Genomic DNA, 22,617 nt, shown 5'->3' with positions numbered 1-22,617 from the left:
CCCCCCCCTCCCTCTCCCCCCCTCCCTCTCCTCCCCCCTCCCTCTCCCCTCCCCTCCCTCACCTCCCCTCTCCCCTCCCTCACCTCCCCCCTCCCTCCCCCCTCCCTCCTTCTCCACTTCTCCCCTCTCCTCCCTCCCCTCTCCCCCCACTCCCCCGCCGCCCGCGTCACTCGCTGCTGCGTCCTCCGCCCGTCATCTCCCCCCACCCCGCCCCACCCCGCCCGGCCCGACTCGCGCTCCTCTCTCTCCATGTCGCTCCACGACCAACCGCCAGTACGTCGCGGCAGCCGCCGGCAGCAGCAGCAGCAGGAGCAGTAGCAGCAGCCAGCGTTGTTGTTGTTGTTGCTGCTGCTGTTGTTGTTGTTATTGCTGCTGCTGTTGTTGTTGCTGCTGCTGCTGTTGTTGCTGCTGTTGTTGTTGTTGATTGCTCCGGCTCGTCCTGCTCACGTTCTACCCCTCGTGGGCTCCCGAAGAGCGCGTGGCTCGATAGAGCAAGGCGCAGGGTGCAATAGATAGCGGCTGTGTCGGTGTGGTGTGTGTCTGTGTGTTGTGTCTGTGTGTTGTGTGGTGTGCTGTGTGGTGCGTCTGTGTGTTGTGTGTCTGTGGTGTGTGTTGTGTGTCTGTGTTGTGTGTTTGTGTTGTGTGTGTGTGGTGTGTGTTTGTGTTGTGTGTGGTGTGTGTTGTGTGTGTCTGTGTGCTGTCTGTGTGGTGTGTCTGTGTGCTGTCTGTGTGGTGTGTCTGTGTTGTGTCGGTGTGCAACACACGTACGCAGATACGTGTAAGGATTGCGCGCGCGCGCAGCACGTGTTTGTTTTTATCGCGTTAACACGGAAGGAGTGTTAGTTTTATCTTCTTAACAAAGCGGCGTTAGTACAAGGAGTGGTAGCGCAGTAATTTTGTTGTACGAGGTGGGAGAAGGAGTAGGGAGGACGGAGTCTGCTTGCTTCCAGGAGATTCGGAGCCCAAGAAAGAAATCTGAAGCAGCATTGTTTTTTTTTATCTCGGATATATATTTGATTATCCAGCTGAAGAAATAATGGTGGGTTTTGTGTGAGTGGTGAGTTATGTGTGCACACGTGTGTGTGTGTGGCTGTGTGTGCACACGTGTATCTGTGTGTGTGTGTAACTGTGTCTGTGTGTGCGCAAGTGTGTCGGTGTGTTGTCTGGCTGTGTGTGCACACGTGTGTCGGTGTGAGTGGTTGTGTGCACACGTGTATATGTGTGTGTGTAGCTGTGTGTGCACGTGTCTGTGTGTGCGTGTGTGACTGTGTGGCTATGTGTGCACACGTGTGTGTGTGTGGTTGTGTGTGCACACGTGTGTGTGTGTGGTTAGCGAGTCGGTATATTTTGTTTTTGTTGTCTTGTAAAACCCCACCGCATTTGTTAATGGTTTGGCTTCGCCTGCTTGCCACACGCATCATTATTATTATTTAAAATAAACGTGGCTATGGCGGTGACTTTTGTTTGGGAGAGAATCAAGGAACGGATGCTGGGGAGATTACACTGTATATGCTTAATGTGTTTCCTCCTATTTGGACTTGGGAAAAAAAACACGCGTGTGGCAGCAGCAGCAGTGGCAGCAGCAGCAAGCACGTGTCCACGTGGCTACGTGGAGTTTAAATCAATTCGGTTCCCAGCGCAAAGGACGCGTTAGAAAGTGATCGCGAAGCCCCGGGTCCTATAATCTTCCTTAACCGTAATTAATTATTAACGCGGCTTTGTTTAATCAATACTGTAGATTGATACAAATGTGTGTCGGTGATATGTTTTTTTTAGGGAGGGATGGGGGGGGCATTGGTTAGCACACTGAAATGTTATTAACCCTGGCCACTTTAGTTAAGATGCCCACGGCTAACATTGGTAGTGAGTGATAACTGGACTGGTTCTGTGTGGGTTCCACCACCACCAACTACCCAATTCCTCATCTTCACAAACCCGCATTGACCAGTGTGGTGAAGTATGGTCAAACGAACACCGCAAATGCCATTGGATTGCAAAGGGGGGCTAAGCATGAATTATATTTATGATGAAGATGTTTAAATTGTTTACTGCTTTGCAACGTCTTTGCATCTGAAATGTATTGTTGCCCACGCTTATAGAAGGAGAATGTGTGTTTCGTAATGTGAATCGCACGGTTTTATTGATAAGGAATTTCGGTTTAACAATGGGTGTTCAATGCAAGTGCTGAATTGTATTGTTTAGCAGAACAATTTGTGTATGTAGATAAAGGTGCGGCGCTGCAAGTGCTTGCACATTGCACTGCTGATGGAAGGTCCTCCACTAAAGGGAGCTTTTGTGAGCCCCTCTGGAGGGTGCTTAGGCCTACGTTTCCACGGTAATTGTAAAAGCTTATAAAGTACCATACTACTCTATACTGTATACACACAGCTCGGAGTCGGTGGTGGAAATTCCACGTTTCTATGGCAGGATGTGGGCGTTATTTAACACGTTCTTAACGCGCTCAAACGACCTAACGATTGAGTTGGCATAGATCGAGTACAAACTATAAGCAAGCGTGTGTCAGGATTCATCCACTTATAGACACGTGTCTTTCAGAGCCTCTTCACGTCTCTCCCAACAATCTCAACACGTTATCACTCGTGTGAACACTCTCCTTACGAATATGGGAGCCATTACTTTAACGATATTAATTCACCTGTTTATTAGAAAGTACGTGTGTCATTAGTAGCCAGTTGGGTAACGATCAATCAAAATATTAATTCTAGGCAACTTATAACAAGGCAAGCTTGTACGTAAATTATAAAACTTACAACTATGCAATTACAGTAATATTCATGTTAATTCTAAAGCCTTACGTTTGGCGACAATTTTAAGTCAAGAATCTGATTCTAGTATATCAATAGATCACCATGTGTATAGTATTATAATGTCCTTGTTGGTAAATTCGCGCATAACATGACTGCTGTACACGAAAAACTGCCTTCTGGTTGTGTTCTCAACTGCGATGGTCTTGCTTAACTCAATTGTCTCGAGTTTTATAGATTCCATACGCTGACAATGGGCTCCAGTATTTCCCAACAACCGCATCGGCAAGCGAATTGACCTAAGATTGCAGTGTACTGTTGTAGTCTTGGCTATGCCACGCAACATATCTCATGCAGTTCCATGTCTGGGACGTTGAAAATGGATCATAGTTGAATTCACTGCCTCTTATACTGATAACAAAATATTTTTAGTTTTTTTTAATCTTCCATAATATAGGTTTTTTTGGGTTAGATTTCATAAATATAAATGTGTCACCACCAACTAGTAAGGTTTGTCACGTAAACAGAACATTCCAATTCGTTACTAGTACAGCACACCGCTGTGTTGGAGAGCAAATCCACAACATTTACAATCTTGAGTACGACGTTTCGCCAGTAATTACGACACATTTATGCGATCTAACCCCAATAAACTACAATTTGGATGATATTGGTCGCGAAAGCCCACGTGTTGAGCTTTTTGTTATCTCGTTCCAATTTTTTTTTATCACCGGTGAACTTCTAAACATATTCATTTTGCAATATTTGTTGTTGTTGAACGGTTGTACCCGTCACCGAGAAAAGTTGACGGCTTTGATGATGATGAGTGATGGAAGTTTATTGAATGTAGTTGTACAATTTTGATTCAAAGCTTTCGTGACTGCAGGGATTCATATTCTTGGTTCTTTCGGTAAAGTCACGTAGAAGGGAAATAATAAAATAATAAAAATAACAGTTCTTAGACTTTATATTGTTTAATATTTGTATTATTTTATATTTCCCTTCTACGTGACTTTACCGAAAGAACCAAGAATATGTAGTTGTACAACTTTAGTTTCTCGAAAAGAATTGGCCGCCGAGGACAGGATTTTTTTTCATTTTCTCGCTAATGTGGCCAACTCGCTTGAACATTGATGTGCAATTTTAATCGCCGGTCACTGTTTACTGCCTGCCAGATGCCTTGTTTTGACCTTTGGATCGAGAGCAAAGTCTCGCAATTGGCTGACTGGCTCCGTTTTTGCACATTCTGGCCAGCACATCTCAATGTTTCACGATCAAATATTTAACCACAATAAACAGCATGCCCGGTTTGCGCAAGACCAGCCGTATAATCGCAACTGGAGTTGGCATACAATTGTCATCCGTCGAGGTATTTTTAAAAAAGAAAGAATTGGAGTGTGCTTAACCGTAAACCCTTTCGACAAAATAATATTACGCTTGACAAAAGATGACAACATTTCTGTGAATGGAGATGTGAAACTTCGTCAAAACTGTATTCGCATGTCTTATCCACACGTCTCTATTATGTGACCATATTTAACCTGTAATTTTTAGACGAGGTTGCCATACTGTTATGCAATATCGTGTGTTTTATGAGCCCCTATTAGTTGACGTTGATTGTAAAGTTCCACATTCATCTTTGAACTCGAAGAATCTACAATGCCATAAACATTTTATAACGCAATGCAGCGTTTTTAAATTAATATGATTACGGTTGTACTTTTCAATCCCGCTACCTCTCCGTATCCATGCATACATTGGCACCCAAGCTTTCCAAAGTTGCTGTGTAAACAGTACAGTACTGTATCATGTATTATGTATGCATGTTGAATTGGTTTCGCACCGTAGTACCCAAAAGTACAAATCGGAGATGCATCGATTCATTCATCTTTATTCATTCTTCGTATGGCTGACCTTGATGCAGAGCAACAATTAATCCACAGCAACAGTCATCGATTAATTTATCAATATCAGTTCTTAGACTTGTACATATATAGAAATGTGCGTGTAAGAATTGGTGTTTTGCAGTTCATATGTGTTGTGCATCATGGGTTCACGTGACCCCTCCCGCCACTAGAAACGTGGGTCAGATGAATTGTTTCACACCTAACCCCTGATTATGATACAATAAGACCGTTTATAACTTACCTTTGTTTATAATTCCAGTGCAATGTTAAGAATACCTAAGACGGAACTCGGAAGCTTTGCAGGGTTGAGCCTAGTTCTTGGATTTAAGATTGTTTTGTTGAGATTTGGGCTGTGATTTGACCACGCTCCAACAGTACATACATGTTTTAATCTATCTGTGAGGAGCTTTGAGTCTGAATGCGTGGTAAGGTTTGCTTTGGTACTCTGGTTTCCTGCCACATTCCACATGCTCTTTTGGCAAGCATGCCAATGCCATACCCTCCTTAAACAGTCTTGAAACTTCTTGAGGCTGATCCTGTGTAAACAATTATAAATATTAATATATCTAAAATGTGTTTTAGGTTTTTTTTACATGCCAAACTATCTTCAACCCAACTGCTTTTAAGTTAGACATCAGGAGTGAAATAAAGTAAAACTACAAAAATAACCTTAAAAACTAACATACGGAGAGGGTTTTTTCTCCCTGGCAAAATAAAGGGCATTATTAGTCCGGATATACGCTATTGTTGTGAGGTATGTATTGATCATGCTTCCCATAGGGAGTGAAGCTGCCTTTCCTGGTTGACACAGAACACAATTAGAGGCCACACGCAGGAGTCTGAATATGCATAGCGGATGTGCAGTGCCGGATTATCCTCGCAGCCAAAGTAGCTACACAAGCTACGGGCCCCGCACTTTAAAGGGCCCCGCGCTAAATGCTTTCAAGCTATCAATTCCTTTGTTATGTAGACTAGCCGTAGTTTCAGCCGCACCAGCCTTACCATAATAATAAAAAGGGGGCCTGTCCTGGCTCCTCCCCCCTCAACCAGTATATATACGGGGTCGGATCTCTTGGAATTTCTCATTTACTTGATGCAGCAGGCGTGCTGTGACGGTTCCACCTGAAGACGGAAGCTTGTGTTGCCTCTGAAACGTCGTGATTTTTATTTTACTTTTATTAATTTTAATTTTTTACCTACGTGACTTTACCGAAAAAACCAAGGAATATGAATCCTTGCAGTCACGAAAGCTTCAAATCTATCAATTCCGGTTCAGTGATTCTGCACTTGCTCTTACTATAGTACGACACTGCCTTCAACTTTTATGAACGACTGGGTGTTAAAGGTTAGCAATTTGTCGTATTATCTGGCTTAATAGCAAATAAAAAAATGCAATTACTTTACTATGCAGGTCCATTTTTTTTAATTTTGTGTTTTTTTTTTATGTAGGGTCCTAATATAACATATGTTACAGGCCCCACACTAGCTTAATCCGGCACTGCCCGGTATAAGGGACACTTTAAAAACACATGCCCACAATGGCCTTTAGTGTAAACATTGCAGAGACTAAATTGAACCCTTACCGACCCTATCTCAAAATAATCTGTTGCGTCCCGTACAATACCTGGCCTTATCTGCGCTCAAAAGATAGGCACTGTTAATTTGTGGAGGGCGACAGATAAAATGTGAACCTTCGGGGTTAAAGGTTAATGTAAGTGCACGTGAATGCAGCATAATTTTTTGTTTTCTTGTGCAGGTGACGGTGGTCAACTCTGTGGAAACGGCCCACTTGGATATGATTGTAAGTTAATGGTTTTACGGGGCTCTTTAAGTGTTGTTTTTCCAATGGAGGTGTGATATTGCATAGGTTTAACAATTCATATTGATTATTATTATTTTGATGATGCATTCATTGAATTGTACATGTAAGGATCAGTGTTTTTAAATCTTTTATATTAAGTTCGCTTGCTTGCTTAGGACCGTGCAAATCTTTCGGTCGTTTTTTAACCCACTTCCCGTGATCCAATCGAGCTGACATTTTGCACACAGACTCGTTGTGCGTGACAATGCATTTTCGTGAAAAAAATTCCAAAATTTTACACTGTTTAGGGAATTTTTTAAAAATATTTAATTACCAATTGTTTAATACTGCCAGACAATCATCTGACCCATAGGTGGCAGCCATCTCAAGCCAGAGGACGAGAGGACTCTAGCCACCCCGATGCCACGCATATAAAGGATTTCTAGTGAAAAACATTGTTTTTACGGGTTTACTTGTTTATTGTTGTGCTTATGGGTTCAGATTACTCCCAACAATCACGAGCTGCCGCTAAATACACCAAAGTGTTCATGAATATAATTGACTTTTGAATCGAATTGCAACACTGAATCTCGACAATGCATCAAACTGCCACCAGAGGAAGAGAGGGGTGGGTGAATTATATTACACCCCTACTTTTTAATCTGCACTCCGTAAACAAATTGGCAAATATTCTGAGCAGATGCTCAATTTGGAGCTGATTGACCATAACATAGAATAACAAAACAAATAGAGATTCGATCAACAGAGATGTTAAATGTAAACCCAGAATCAGAATATTTATACTGGAGGAATCCAGATGTCCAATAGACAATTGGGATATTCACTTATTTTATTGCTTCCTTACTTTTATCGTTTAATTTCCGTGCTTCATTGGATGCCGTTTGGCCGTAACGACACTTGTGTGCAGAATAACAAGCAAGCTCAGACATGCTAACGGGAATTTACAAATGTAATCCACCACAAATAGTGGGCCATTTCATTTGAGAACACTTGGTGTTGAGTTAATACTAACACTTAGTGTTTGACATAATACTAACCTCCCCTCCACTCCTCTACTTCACCGAATTGCCACGGTACAATGAGTTTACTCAGTTCGGTTTGCGGCTTTATTCAAGAATTGATTCATTTTCGTCCGATTTTTTTCCTCCCATTTCTACTGTGGCCATTGCTTCATGAGCCTGAATGTAACGACCTAGAGTTTGCATTCATTATAATTAACTGCTATTTAACATGAACAATGTAATTCTTGTATGGTGAGCATAATAAAACATTTAAAACCGTTGGTCATTACGTATCTACTAAAAAGGTGTAGCAAAGTATTGCTCTTCTTGGTTCTTTCGGTAAAGTCACGTAGAATGGAAATAATAAAATAATAAAAATAAAACAATAAAATAATTCTCACGATGTTTCGGCCACAACGCAAGCAGCCGTCCTCAGATGAAGAACAGGTCTGTCGGAAAGACAGCGTCGTGAGAATTATTTTATTATGTTTTATTTTTATTATTTTATTATTTCCCTTCTACGTGACTTTACCGAAAGAACCAAGAAGATGAATCCCTGCAGTCACGAAAGCTTTAAATCGAAATCAAAGTATTGCTCTTTCCGCAGGCTGTGAGAGGCCCTAAAAATGCATTGCCAAGAGGTGAGGGTTAATATTTGTGCCGGGTTTGTGTTTTCGTGTCCTCAGCACGACGCCCAGATGGATTACTATGGCAACCGCCTCGCCACCTGCTCCTCCGATCGCACTGTCAAAATATTCGACATCCGCAACGGAGAGCAGATCCTGGTGGCTGACCTCCGAGGGTAGGTTCATCTGCGTTGGGGGAGATGTGAGCGGTTGTGTGGCAGGGCGAGGTTGGGAGCGTTTTGCTTGCTACAAAAACACTGCGACTGGGGGAGTTGGTGCAGAGTCGGTGCAAGTGACACGGATGGTATACAGTGTGCCCTCAAATTAATGTGGATGGGCATACCTTGGCCCGCGTACAACGGACGGTTTTAGGCAATCCTTAAAAATGTTAAACATTTGCAAATCGCACTCTGAAAGCTCAAGGTTTGAACAGCGTTGCCGCCACGCAGCGCACAACAAACTTGGTGGAGTAGTTACTGTGCAGTAACTGTGCAGTAACTACTCTAACCCTCTATTTTGTGTTTAGGAAGTGGATCGTGATTTTGAGTAATTTTTTTCACTTTTTTTATATTGCTTTTAAATTTTTATATAATATAAAAAGCATTGTGAACTGTAAATGGGATAACTATGCTGTTTATGGAATCAACAGGTTTTAGTTATTTTTTTCCATAAAACCCATATGGTGTGATATCTCACCTCTTGAATCACATCCTGTAGTTTAAGGACTTACTGCACTTGTAGGGTAAAGGTGTATCCCTGAAATGTCTTCCTCACACCGCTGACGGACAAAAGGGTCTCTCCGCTTGAGGGAAACACGCAAGAGGCTCTCTGGAGGGTATTTTGGCCAACTCCTCCACGTTCACCACACAACTTAGAACTCATTTTTCCGTTTTAGTTTATTCTTCTCTCGCACCTCCGATTAGCACGGTTGGGGCTACGTGTATGGTGCGAAAGAAGTTCAACATTTATACATAGAGACCCATGGACTCACTGCATCGCGCGTTTGCAGATGCGCTTCTGCGGCCATCTGGAACGCTCTTCCGATATTAAAAGAAACATCGGAGCTATGCACTTTAAAATCGTGTAGATTGAAAACTAATTTTTTTTTAACAGTTTTTATTGTTTAATTTGTTGTCCTTCCCCCCGCACCTCTGAGCACAGTTGGGGCTATTTACGGTGCCAAAGAAGTTTACATACACACGTACAGACCGTATTGGTATATGTGAACGTATCTTAACAAAAGAAGAGGGCCTGATGCAGGCTGTGATGAGAAGGAAACTGGCACTATTTGGACACCTGTGTAGAATTGACAACAACAGGAAAATTAAAAGTGGTGTTGTTGGGGGAGAAAATCGAAGGAACCGGAAAGAGAGGAAGACCTAACAGAGAATGGCTTGACGACGACATCAGAGGTTAGTGCCAGGAAGATGTGGCCACCACTTGCAGCATATTGTCACAAGACAGAGAGGAAAGTGGAAAAAAATGTCGAAATATGCAGTGGACACCACCAACGGGGATATCTGCCTATGGATCGTGACGACGATTTTGACAAAGAGGCGAGCCCTTGGGGGGCTGGGGGGAGGGGTTTCGGCGTAGGTGCCGCCGCTATCGTCGCCGCGAGCGTGCGCCAAACCTGGGCGTCGTCTTCCTGTGGCCGGGGCGCGTGCAGGCACGAGGGCCCCGTGTGGCAGGTGGCCTGGGCCCACGCCATGTACGGCAACGTGCTGGCCTCGTGCGCCTACGACCGCAAGGTCATCATCTGGAGGGAGGAGGGTGACGCCTGGGAGCGCATCTACGAGTACGCTGGCCACGAGTCGTCGGGTGAGTGCTGCCATCCTGGGTGGTGTTTGTGTGTGGGCCGGGATGGGGGGGTTGCTATTTTTTTGGGTGTGTGGTGGCGCCGGGGTGTGCGCACTGCTACAAACCCAGTGTCCCGAGTTCGGTTCCTGCTTATGGCCAATCAACACCCGTGACGATTATTTGAACCGGTCCTAGGCCTCCCCTAGGTCGACTCCGATATTAGGAAGCCGTTGGAGCTATGCCCTTTTAAATCTAGACTGAAAAACTCATGTCTTTAGAACTGCTTTTCGTGTTTGGTTTGGTTTGTCCTTCCCATGCACCTCCGATTAGCACGGTTGGGCTCTGTACAGTGTGAAAAAAGGTTCAACATGCATAAATGAGTAGCTAGTGCAGTGTGTAAACATCGCCATGAGGGAGACAAAAGGTGGCCGGGCGTGGTGCTGGCCACCCACCCCCGAGAGTGCCATACCGGCCTTCATCGGTGCTCGCTAACAGCACTTGCCGCAACAGTCTGTGAAGGCTATTTGGGGGATCTTTGTCTTTGGGTGCTATTTGGCAAGAAAGAGGGGTGGCTTTAGCCCCCCCCCCAACTGAAAATCCTTCAGCACAGTGGTACAAGCTAGTTTTCTTTGAACAGGAATCGGTTTAGGGTTTAGGTTTTATTTTGGGCAAGACGTTAAAACCCATTGGCCAGTAAATGCTCGTTTTTGATGGGGTCCTGGTTTACACCGCAGTAACCTGGTTACAGCAACAACAAAAAACATTGACGAAACAAACCAAAAACGGGTGGGGAGGGGGGGTGCTACAGCCCCTCGGTTTGGCAAACAACAGAATTTAGACCCCACTGAAAATCCCTGTGGACAGAAACGTTAGAGACAGATGACTTACTCTGAACAGCACAAAGAATGTCGGGCTGTTGTCACATGCTACGCACTGTTGCAGTGACGTATGCTACATTATAAAATAATTACAATAATCGGTGTAAAAAGCATGGCTTATGATGATGATGATATTACTTGTGGCACAGGCAGCGACGCTATTTAGAGGCACTGTAGCTGGGTGCGTGGGCGCAACAAACTCCGATCCGAGGTTGCTATTCACACCGCATGATGTTGGTGTGTTGAGCTAAGACAGCCTTGTGTCCTATCCCCTCGGCTACAGCTCCTCCGCAACAGGCGCTGCTCCATTACCACTTCACGTCGGCAGCGTCGCATCAGCCCCATCTTATGGCCCCTGACTCCTCCGTCCAACTCAACACCCTCCAGCAGAGGTCGCAAACGGGTTTTGATTCCGTACCCGTACCCGTACCCGGCCGCACCAGGGTCGCAAATGGGTACCCGTACCCGTACCCGGCCGGGTACGGGTAGCCGTTCCCTACCCGTACCCTACCCGAAATGAGTGACAAACGGTGACTCACCAGTGACTCACGGCCTACCCGTACCCGGCCGCACCAGGGTTGCAAACGGCTACCCGTACCCGGCCGGGTACAGGGTAGCCAGGTATCGGGTAGAGTACGGGTTTCGGGTACCCGGTTGCGACCTCTGCCCTCCAGCGCCCACCTCCCCTGCCCCCCCAACCGCGACATAATTTATCCCCTCTCTTGTAGCGTGTCGGTGCCGCCCATAATTATAATTCCAGACTTTATTTAACAACAGGTTATATACCTTTGCAAGTTTAATACTCCCCAAGGATTTGCACCGAATCCTCACCGCCTCTGATGCTCCTCTGGGTGTTGTCGTTGACGCACCGGACTTTAAATCATGAGGTCGACCCGTCAGGCTCCCGGCGTGGCAGCTACAATTTTTCAAAGCTTATTTTAATCCTCCCGCCTCTGCCCACAGTAGACCATCAGGTCACATGTGGTGGGGTAAAGTATGTGGGAACTCCCTCTTCCGAGATCTCTGTGACGTATGTGTTTTGAACTTCTTTCGCACCGTACGTAGCCAAAGGTGCTAATCGGAGGTGCGGGGGAGGGACGACGAACTAAAGCATGGAAGAAGAGTAGACCAAAGTACTCTCGAGGGCCTCTCTAGAGCTTCCACCAGTAAGGCCCTGTCATCGGCAGTAGCGTGAGGACATAATTGCGGTGCTGCACGTTTACCTCACTCCTGAACCTGGGTCTAACTCAACCTCTCTCTCCTCACCCTCATTATCCTATCCATCATCCACAAGCACAAGCCTATCGCTTAATCCAACAATACCACTTGCTTCTTACTCTACCCATGCCCCTAGCTTGAACGCTCAACTTTGCATTTTACCCACACGCTGAGAACATAGCCTAACGTTTTACTTAACATAATCCTCACGCTAAAAATGTTTCTTGGATCGTAACCATGTTCCAAGTGGTAAGCGGAGCTTTTCTCTCGCACCGATGTTGTTTCTCTTTCACCGACCTTTAACCCAGTTCTGAAATTGAGATTTTAAAGTTACTCGCTGCCTTAGTCTAAACGGCAGCCACACGGTTGATAACTCCCAACAGGAATTTCCATTCTCTCTCGATCCCCTAACTGCCCTAACTCCTTAATCATACTAAACAGGAATTTTGAGGGGATAAAACCCCCATTCCTGCCAACTGCTGTATGTAGTTGCGGGTTCTGCCTTTGTCGTGAGGATTGTAAGTTGATGCCGAGGAGGGGGGGAGGAGGCGCCTCGGCCCCCCATGTGGAGTGATGTCACCCGCTAATTATGAATAGGGGGGGTGTCCATTTGGAGGACGTCACCTTATGATTATTAATTAGGGGGGCTGTTCGATGTGGAGTGATGTCACCTGCTCATGATTATTAATGAGGGGAGGGTGCTCCATGTGGAGTGACGTCACCCGCTAATTATTATTAATGGAGGGGGTGTCCATTTGGAAGACGTCACCTGTTCTTGATTATTAATGAGGGGGGGCTGGCCGACGTGGGGTGACGTCACGCACGGGACACACAGACATTCTTGGCTCATTATAGTAGTACATTTTCATTGATTAGCCTACGGGCCCCTGCGAACCGAAGATGGATTTTTTAGTTGCAAAATGTATTTAAGCAGCACACTTGACTGGTTTCGATTTTCCCCGAGTCTCATACAAACGCTGCAGGGTTGACAGATGTTGCAGGGAAGAACCGTTACAGTCGCCTATTCACCCTCGTATGTTCGCTCTTCCTATTATCCACCCCCATGGATCTTATCATCCGGATCTTCTTATCATGGTAGTATCATTTACCCGCGGATAAGACAAGTAATCCGTAATCGGTGGCATGTTCATCTTATCCACGCATATTTTAACTTCTTTTAATGGATGAGAGGCATAATATTTGCAGGTAAATGCAGTTAATGGGATCTGCCAATATTGTTCCCCTCATATGAATGCGTATACAATGAATAAAAAAAACGATGTTGCTTGGATAGTTTGTCAAGGGAATGTTAGAACAATAGCTTCAGTTATTTGTACTTAGGTGATGCACCGCACAGAGATGCTAATTTATTTCAAACGTGTTTGGCCCGCAGGTTATATATTTGATTCTCCATGTTAGTGAATTTCCACATTACCATGGTATTGAGGGGTGGAGTGGTGGCACAGACCACCTGAGTTTGATCCCTGACCATGGCTCACGTCAGGAGCGAGTGATGTCTGAACTATTCTTGGGCCCCACCCACCATGGCCAGGGTTGAGAAGTGTGGTCAAACAACCATCGTGATATGGCCCAGAAGACCTTCATCCAGCAGTGGATTTACACGGTTGTACATTTTTCAAGTTTTGACATTGCATGCCTGAGAGCACGGATTTTGCTGGTTCTCTGGTGGAGCTGTGTTGTTGGGCTTGTGGTGGTCCTGTGGTGGAGCTGTGCTGGGTTTGTGGCGGTGGTCTTGTGGTGGAGCTGTGATGTTAGGCTTGTGGTGGTCTTGTGGTGGAGATGTGATGACCCTTTGGAAGAACTATGCTGGTCCTGTGGTGGAGCTGTGTTGTTGGGCTTGTGGTGGTCTTGTGGTGGAGATGTGATGATCCTGTGGAAGAACTATGCTTGTCCTGTGGTGGAGCTCTGCAGATGCTGTGCTTTGAGCCGTGGTGCTGGTCCTGTATTGGTTGTGTGGTGGAGCCGCTGCGTTGGCCCTTGTGGTGGAGCTGACCTCGTGCTGTGCTGCCCCCCCCCCCCCCCCGCATTGATGGGGACGCAGTGAACTCTGTGTCGTGGGCTCCGCGAGAGTTCGGCCTCGTGCTGGCGTGCGGCAGCTCGGACGGCGCCATCTCCGTGCTGTCGTGCTCCGAGGAGGGCAGCTGGGACGCCAAGAAGATCGGCAACGCCCACTCGGTGCGTGCGGGGAAACGTCGTCGCGATGCGTGGATTCGTCGATTTGATGATTACGTTTATTGAATGGTGCTTTTGGGAGTCTTCTTTAAAGTTGCTGCAAATTCATTTTAACACGTAGGCTTTCGGGACCCCAATATTCAAGGTTTTTGGGTTAGATCGCGTTAGTATAAATGTGTCGTAACCCTCCACCACCCGACAGCCAGTGAGGTTTGTCACGTAAACAACAACGCGACAATTGTCACGTTGTGGTGGAGGGTTACGACACATTTATATTTACGCGATCTAACCCAAAACCTTTATGATTGCTGCAAATTATTTGCAATTGATGTGTGTGTATGCTTAGGATATTTTGAAGCGAACAAAACTGTGCAAAGGTTTTAGTAAAAATGACGAACACTACAAACGAGATGGTAAAAACAAGGCAATTTCACCCACCGAATTGTGAAAATTTATCAAATCCATTGGAGGGTGAATTGTTACATAGCCAATAAGAAATATAATCACAGCAGTTTCTAGCTCCATTCTGTTTACTGCCCTGAGCGAGTGGTGGAATTTCCACATTCCAGTAATAGCGGGGGAGGAGGGGGGGGGTCAATTCGTAGAAGAACCACAGTTGGCTTCCAAAAAAGTGATACTTTTATCTACCAGCCCAGAGGTCATGGAAATTCCACATCCCATTGTGGGGGGCATTATGTTTCATAGGTCGAGCCAGAAAGCGGTGCCCAATTTATTAACCCCAGAAGGGAGTAATTGTGGGATCAGTCGTTTACCAGGATTTGAATCTGCACATCTGATTGTGAACCGAGTGCTCCAACCACACAGCAGAACAATCATCATCACGATCCATGGGCAGACAGCCCCGGTAAGTGTCCACTGCACATTTAGTAATTTTTTTCCACTTTCCTCTCTGTCTTGCGCCAATATGCTGCAAGTAGTGGCCACATCTTTCTGGCACCAATCTCTTATGTCGTTGTTGTTAGGTCTTCCTCTCTTTCTGGTTCCTTCCATTTTTCCGAACAGCACACTTTACATTTTCCTGATGTAGTCCATCCTATATATGTCAATAGTGCCAGTTTAACACGTAGGCTTTCGTGACTAATATCATCCATAAGAGGTTTTTTTGGGGGTTAGAACGCGTAAATATATAAATGTGTGTTTAAAACCCGCCACCACCCAACACAGCCAACTAATAAGGGTTGTCACGTAAACAGAACGTGCTAATTCATCACTAGTACAGCACACCGGTGTGTTGGAGAGCCAAGCCACAATATGTAAATGTTTTTTTTATGTGACAACCCTTACTAGTTGGCTGTCGGGTGGTGGCAAATTTTAACGACACATTTATATATTTACGCGATCTAACCCCCCAAAAAAACCTCTCAATAGTGCCAGTTTCCTTCTCATCACTGCCTGCATCAGGTCTTCTATTTGCACATTTTTTAATTACTTTTCAGCACAACCAGATAAACATATTCTGCTCCTTAAAAATGTTATAATAATTTACACCCCTTTGTCAATCCGCTACTGGATTAAGGACTCCCCATGCCATCATAGTGATAGGGGGGTTATCTGATCATACCTCACCACAATGGTCAGTGCTGGTTTGTGATGACGGACACCCAGGACTGGTGCAGATGTTACTTGCCACTGAAGTTAGTCGGAACTGGTAATCGAACCTGGGTTGTCGGGTTCGTGGCACGGTGCGCAAACCGCTATATCATCGCTCCACGCTCGACCTGATATATATTATTTAGATTTCCAGCACCGTGTATTAGAGCATCTGAATACACGTGCTTCCGAAGATGCTGAAAATGTTACCACAATTAAATGTGTAGGTTAAGCATAATTAATGTAGGAATACATTAATTACATTTTGTAATTGTTTATTCGGCTTGGCGTCTCGGCTCTAGAGCAAGCAACTTGCTACCAGAAGATTGAGAGTTGACATTTTTTGTATGGGGTTGACTCGGCCCATCATCCCTCCAGGGTTGGTAAAAATTAGTACTACTTTGTGGGTAAGTCAAGTGGTTGTTCTATGGATCGATTTCCCCGCACCACAGCGTGTTGCGTTTTCACCACTGCCTCAGGGCTGCACACAGCAAAGGATCATTGCCTCAATGCTCGCTTTGAGCAGGAAGTGGCTTTGACTTTTGAGTATTTTTTTTGCAGCAGGTTACTAGAACGAACAGATGGCGGAGGCTTGTAATGATACACCGATGTATTCATTGAATTTCGTGTGTACGAATAATTTATTTACGACGTATTGCGAACTATATACACAAGGTATTGTTATAAAGACAAAGATTTCCATTATAGTCTTAACATACTTTCAGGGCAAGTGCTGTTAGCGAGCACCTATCAGGCTGGCACTGCATACGAGGGGGCGGGTGGCCAGTACCACGCCCGACCGCCTTTGTCTCCCCAGTGACGATGTTTACACATCGCACCAGGTACTCATTTGAGGTTAAGTCGACCGCGGGGAGGACCAGCACCGGTTCAGATAATCGTCACCGGTGTTGGCCGTGAGTGGGAATCGAACCCGGATCGCCGGGTTCGTAGCGCAGCGCGCTAAACACCACACTACCGCTCCCCTATATGGTTATACACACATACACACACTCATGACTGTGAAAACTCTAGGCAGTAAAGTTCCACATGCTTTCGCATTCTGGTGGTCCAGTGTTGTGTGTGCATTGGTGGGGGGGCTAAGTGGGGACTTGCTGCTCCCCTTCCTCTCCCCCCTTTGCTCCCCCCCCCCACCGCCCCGCACCGCCAACAGATCGGCTGTAACGCCGTGAGCTGGGGTCCCGTGATGGCGCCCGTGGGGGGGACCCCCCAGGGGCCCTGTGGCCAGAAGCCGATTCGGAGGTTTGTGTCGGGCGGCTGCGACAACCTCGTCAAGATCTGGAGGTGAGCTCCAACGATGGCGGTGGTGGAGGCCTCGCTCTGTTGATTTTAAGGTCCTGTCGCATGGTGGAGCAGTCGCACGGTGTTTGGCACATTCCCACGAACCCCCGGTGAACCGAGTTCCATTCCTGGCCTTGGCTGCTAACATTTGTGGCGATTATCTGCAACTGGTCCTGGGCATCCCCTAGGTTGACTCGGCTGTAAAATTATTATCTGGAATGATGTGTAAGCATCGGCGCTGGGGAGACAAAGGCATCCGAGAGTGGTGCTTGACCACACCTAGCCCTACGTACTTTTAAATCTCGACTGAAAACGAATTTCTGTAGAACTGCTTTTTGTGTGTGGTTTCTCCTTCCCCCGCACCTCCGATTAGCGCGGTTGGCTACGTACTGTGCTAAAGAAGTTCCACATACGCCGTGTTGGCCTTGATAGGTACTCGCTGTCGCCACTCGACCACAGCAGTCTGTGGCTACAGGCGGGACCTTCGCCTTTGTTATTATTCTTGGGTTTTTCGGTAAAGTCACGTAGGTAAAAAATTAAAATTTAAAAATTAAAATTAGCACAAAGACGGAAGCTTGTGTTGCCTTGGAAACGTCATGATTTTTATTTTATTTTATTTAACTTTTATTAATTTTCATTTTTTACCTACGTGACTTCCACCTGAAGACGGAAGCTTGTGTTGCCTCCGAAACGTCGTGATTTTTATTTTATTTTTATTTAACTTTTATTAATTTAAATTTTTTACCTACGTGACTTTACTGAAAAACCCAAAGAATATGAATTCTTGCAGTCACGAAAGCTTCGAGTCTTCGCCTTTGTCTTTATGCAGGGAGAAAGATGGGCAGTGGGTGGAGGAGCAGAAGCTGGAGGCCCACAGTGACTGGGTGCGCGACGTGGCCTGGGCACCCTCCATCGGGCTGCCCATCAGCACCATCGCCAGCTGCGCGCAGGTACCGGCCGTGCCCTCTCGCGTTTTTGTTGACGATGTCTACGAACGAGTTCGTCGACCAAAGCAATTGTTATTTTAGCCGACGGTCACCGCTAAACCCGAGCGGACGAAAATCGCCGGGCGTCACCTCGACGACGACGACGACAGCCCACCGAAAGATCCTCTTCTCACATCTCTGTTCGGTTAACGCGAATCTGAACGAAGATGTGAAGAGGCACATTCAGGTAATGGAATAAATTCGTTGGTGGTACGGCATTGACAGTGGTGCAAAAGTACTATTAACAACAACAACATGAACAAGACCGTCAATGACATCGCGGGAAAAAAGGTGACGTTTAGGGAAACGTCCACTATTCATAGCACGTCAGAAGGGGATAAGATTATTTCGTAATGCTGACCACCATGACTGCACGGCCCTGTGGAAGACGAAAGGGCTGTATGGACGGGACGGAGTAGAGGAGGGCGAGGGAAGGGGAAGAGCATTGGCGATGGAGATGGGGCGACGCTTCGAGAGAATTGCACCTGAGTCTGTTCGTGTTCTCAATGCAACATTGAAATTTTTTTGCCCTCTTTGTTTGTCGGACGCCTGGAAAGGACGGCCGAGTGTACGTGTGGCGGTGCGAGGACCCCTCGGGCAGCTCGTGGGTGGCCAAGCTCCTGCACAAGTTCGGCGACGTGGTGTGGCACGTGAGCTGGTCCATCACCGGCAGCATTCTCGCAGTTTCCGGGGGTGATAACCGGGTACTGCTGCCTCCGTGGCCCCCCCCACCCCCACCCCCCCACCACCCCCCCCCCCCACCGCCCCACCTTCCCGCCGCCCCACCCCGCCCACCCCCCCCCACCCCCCCACCCCCCCACCGCCCCACCCCCCCACCACCCCACCGCCCCACCCCCCCCACCACCCACCGCCAGCCACACTCCCAGTCATATCCACGTTGTGTGTGTGTGAGAGTGTGCGCGTGTGGGTGATGGTGGGGAGCGGTAGTGTAGCAGTTAACACACTGCGCTACGAAGTCGGCGAACGATTCCTGCTCATGGCCAACACTAGTGACCAGTTATTTGTCCTTCACCGCACCTCCGCTTAGCAAGGTTGGCTACGTACGGTGCAAAATAAGTTCATGCATAGTGACAATTATCTGAACCGGTCTTGGGCCTCCCCTAGGTCGACGCAGACTCAAATGAATACCTGGTGCTGTGTGTAAAATTATCGCCAATGGGGAAGCGGTCGGGCATGGTGCTGGCCACCCACCCCTTCATGTGCCATGCCAGCCTTCATAGATGCTCTATAACAGCACTTGCCCCTACAGTCTGTTAAAGGCTGTATGGGGGGGGGGTCTTTGTGTGGGTGATTACTCATTACACACGTATTGTAGGCTGCTGCATTGCTACGTTGTCAGCAGAAGAGGCTAGTGCAGCAACAAATCCATGGTTGTATGCATGTTGAACTTAATTCGTACCGTATGTAGCCAGCCACGCTAATCGGAGTTGGAATATCCTCCAGTGTCTATGCTATCGGCCGTCATTAACCAGTGCCGACCCGTGCGTGGTGAAGAATACCCCCCCCCCACCACCCACGACCCGCACAGTGTGGGGAGGTCCAGCAGTGCGTTGACAAAAAGGCTGCACGTGTGTGCGTGACGGTGACCCCCACGGTGTTTTATCCCGCCTCCCTTTTGTGCCGCCCTGCAAGGTGACGCTGTGGCAGGAGTCCCAGCAAGGCCAGTGGGTGTGCGTGAGCGACGTTGACAAGAGCCCAGATGGATCGGATGACCAGCCATGATGCGGGGGGGGGGCCTTTCTCCACTGGTGGTTGTGAGGCTCCAACCTTTACGAGCGAGTCCTTGCCCTCAAGAGCTGAAGCCTACTTGCGATGCCACTACAGGTTGGCACGCGTTTCTGCCGTGTCAATATTTAGCTCTACTGCGTAGGTTTTGGCGGCTGTGCTTGGGCAGCTCTCTGCGATGTGTTTTTAGTTTGTACCCCGCGTGTGATTTGGGCGCGCGATGTCCTGGGTGAAGTTCAAGAACCGGATCCGGAACCGTCACGGACTGGACAGTTCTGGAACTGATTTAAATTCCTGAAGAAGCTCCCAAGCACGTGGAGTGAAACGTTGGGCATCGTGCCAAACGACACACGTATGCAGCCCAAAAAACACACCTTGGAAGGATATTTTGTAGATTGTTATGTTGGGTCGGTAAAAGCTAAGACCGACGCTGAGTATTTCATCTAGTTAACGTTGACTTTTTCACATTACAGTTTGTTTGTTTGGCATGGCCACGTATTTTACCACTTGTAATGTGGATTGTTGTCATAATGTGCCTTGTGGGAGACAATTTCGTGATAATCATTTGGAATTGCTCGTGGTGTAACCAACATAGGAAGTTTATATTGGTAATGTGTACATGAGAGAACCGGTAAAAATAATATATTTGATTTATAAAACTATATGATGCAGGGGAGGAGTGATGGCAGAGTGATTCATCGCACACTTCGCTATGAACCCAGCACTATTAACCTCTGCGGATCCGAGTTTGGCTCCCGGCTAACATCAGTAGCGCGTGATATCGCAGCTTGTTCTGGGTCCTACACCTTCATCGGACCACACTGAGAGGCGGTCGTGCATCATGGTCCAATAAAACCCCATGAGCAGCATGGCACGGGGAGGCCTATTTACATATTATTACGATATACATTCACGCTACATACACTATAAAAGCGTGTAAGATAATTAACACTATGCATGTGAAGTTGGAATGACCAAGAGGATATTTCTGGTGGAGATGAACATCAAGTTTGCTGGAACCAGAGAGGATATTGGAGTGACATTTGAGAGATTTGTCATCGGAACCCTTTGCGCAAAATTCGATTTGCCAGGGCTATCCGGGCAAACAAATGTTTTCTCGGAAACTTGAGTGCGGGATTTTTGTGGCGGTCACACTATATTTTTTCTGAATGTCACTTGAAATGAGCGTGCCACATCTGTTTGAAATAGTGTGGGATTTATTAGTGCGTGTAATAAGACGCGTGCGTGATTTGACAAAGATGTGCGAGCAGTTACTTTGTTTGTAGAGGGGGTGGTGAATGTTTTTGTGTTGGAAGGACTTGTGGCAAATCTGTCTGTCGAGCAAGGGTGTCAAGTCTTTTTGTGAGCGTGGCATTGTCAGTGGTTGTCGGTGCATAGGATTGGTGTCGGTGACTGGCCTGGGTGAGAAACCAAGAGACCAGCAGGACAAGTCTCGTGTGCAAGAGAGAGCTGCTTCTCACTAACACGTTACGTGAGCTGAACAGAAACAACTAGCACACTGGGAATAGAAAATGTTGCAAATGTAATTCTCCTGCAGTGCAAATCGGCTCTTGACAGATGGGTACAGGTCTCCAAGAGCTCATTGTTTTGGGTTATATACTGCCCGAAGCATTACAGTGTTATTGATTTTGTCTTTATTATTGTTACCGGATTAATTGTGGCGTTATTGTTGTTGGGGTGCTTTATTGTTAGCAGTATTGAATGCACAAGGACAATGGGGTTTGAGACGCATTGTAAAGGACTTTAACTCGTTCCAAGAAGTAATTCACCGCACTGCATTTCAAACCTGTTCAAGTGCAGATTCGGTCTCGGATCTGAGCACCGTCTGAAGGTTTTTGTCGCAAGTTTTGCGCGGATTGACGACCGCGTTTTTTGTTGTTGCACAAAGTTGTTCGTCGGCCTTGTCTGGGGATTTGAAGGGGTGCAACGTGGCCGTGTGATGCACGTTATGGGGTGGCATGGGATGTGGGGGGGGGCGACGCTGCAATTGTGAAATGTCTCAGGAATTGATGAAATCGCCACCGTGCCTTTGTGCGTTTGTGTTCCGCGGGCATTTTTCTATTTGTTGGTGCATTCGAGTTTTGAAATAAGAATGTAGCATCGAAGGTGTTTTCGCGCGGATGTTACAATTTTGTATTTAGATGTCGTAGGAATAGAAAACCGTTTAGTTTAGATATTAAGGCCAAATAAAATGTTTTATTTTTTCCATTAAATTGTTTCATACTTTACATTATGATCTCATAATAACAATCCATATGATTGCAACACTTTGCGAATGTATGTTTTAAGTTAATCTGTCTCACTTGGCTTTTCATCGGTGGCAATGTGTAATCGCAGGCGCGGTGGTTCCCATTCAGCTGATGGATTAAAGGCCTTCCCAAACCGCCACACCTGAAAATAATAACATTTAAAAAACACCTGCAGATGGAAATCCTACGTTTTGTTGAATTTAATTTGAAATAAACGACTATATAATCTATTGAGTATTGGTGTTTGGTTCATGTCTTTTAGTCTGGTGTAGAGAGAGAGAGAGTGGTTCTCCAGAATTGTTGTGTTGAGCCATTATTAGCCAAGCTGCAGAGCACATCATCCATTGAGAAGCTGCTGCTGCTCTAATCACAGTCGTGAAGTCCATTTCTCGGCGATGAATATTGTTGTTCACGTTGGGCCATCGGCTTCATACTCTTAGGTTTTTTCGGTAAAGTCACGTAGGTAAAAAAATAATAAAATAATAATAAATGCAA

At 46.4% G+C, this 22,617-nt stretch overlaps 1 protein-coding gene across 3 annotated transcripts; it reads left to right on the top strand.

Moving 5' to 3' along the window:
- Window positions 1-218: 218 nt before the first annotated feature.
- LOC144729439 (protein SEC13 homolog) lies at window positions 219-22,352 on the top strand. Of its 3 annotated transcripts, none has more exons than XM_078609731.1 (9): window positions 219-273; window positions 6,429-6,473; window positions 8,182-8,297; window positions 9,791-9,942; window positions 14,080-14,213; window positions 16,993-17,123; window positions 17,950-18,070; window positions 18,664-18,810; window positions 19,760-22,352. In XM_078609731.1, the coding sequence occupies exons 1-9, from the start codon at window positions 250-252 to the stop codon at window positions 19,847-19,849; spliced, it is 960 nt and encodes a 319-aa protein (XP_078465857.1). In that variant the 5' UTR covers window positions 219-249; the 3' UTR covers window positions 19,850-22,352. The 3 variants fall into 3 exon arrangements, with proteins under 3 accessions (XP_078465857.1, XP_078465859.1, XP_078465858.1); XM_078609733.1 differs by lacking the exon at window positions 219-273 and adding an exon at window positions 280-1,039; XM_078609732.1 differs by lacking the exon at window positions 219-273 and adding an exon at window positions 3,741-6,017.
- The last annotated feature ends 265 nt before the right edge of the window (window positions 22,353-22,617 follow it).

Source organism: Lampetra planeri, chromosome 32 (genome assembly GCF_965212315.1).
Source record: "Lampetra planeri chromosome 32, kcLamPlan1.2.h2, whole genome shotgun sequence".
Lineage (NCBI taxonomy): Eukaryota > Metazoa > Chordata > Hyperoartia > Petromyzontiformes > Petromyzontidae > Lampetra > Lampetra planeri.
The sequence above is the reverse complement of the archived record's forward strand: the minus strand, read 5'-3'. Positions and strand labels throughout refer to the sequence as shown.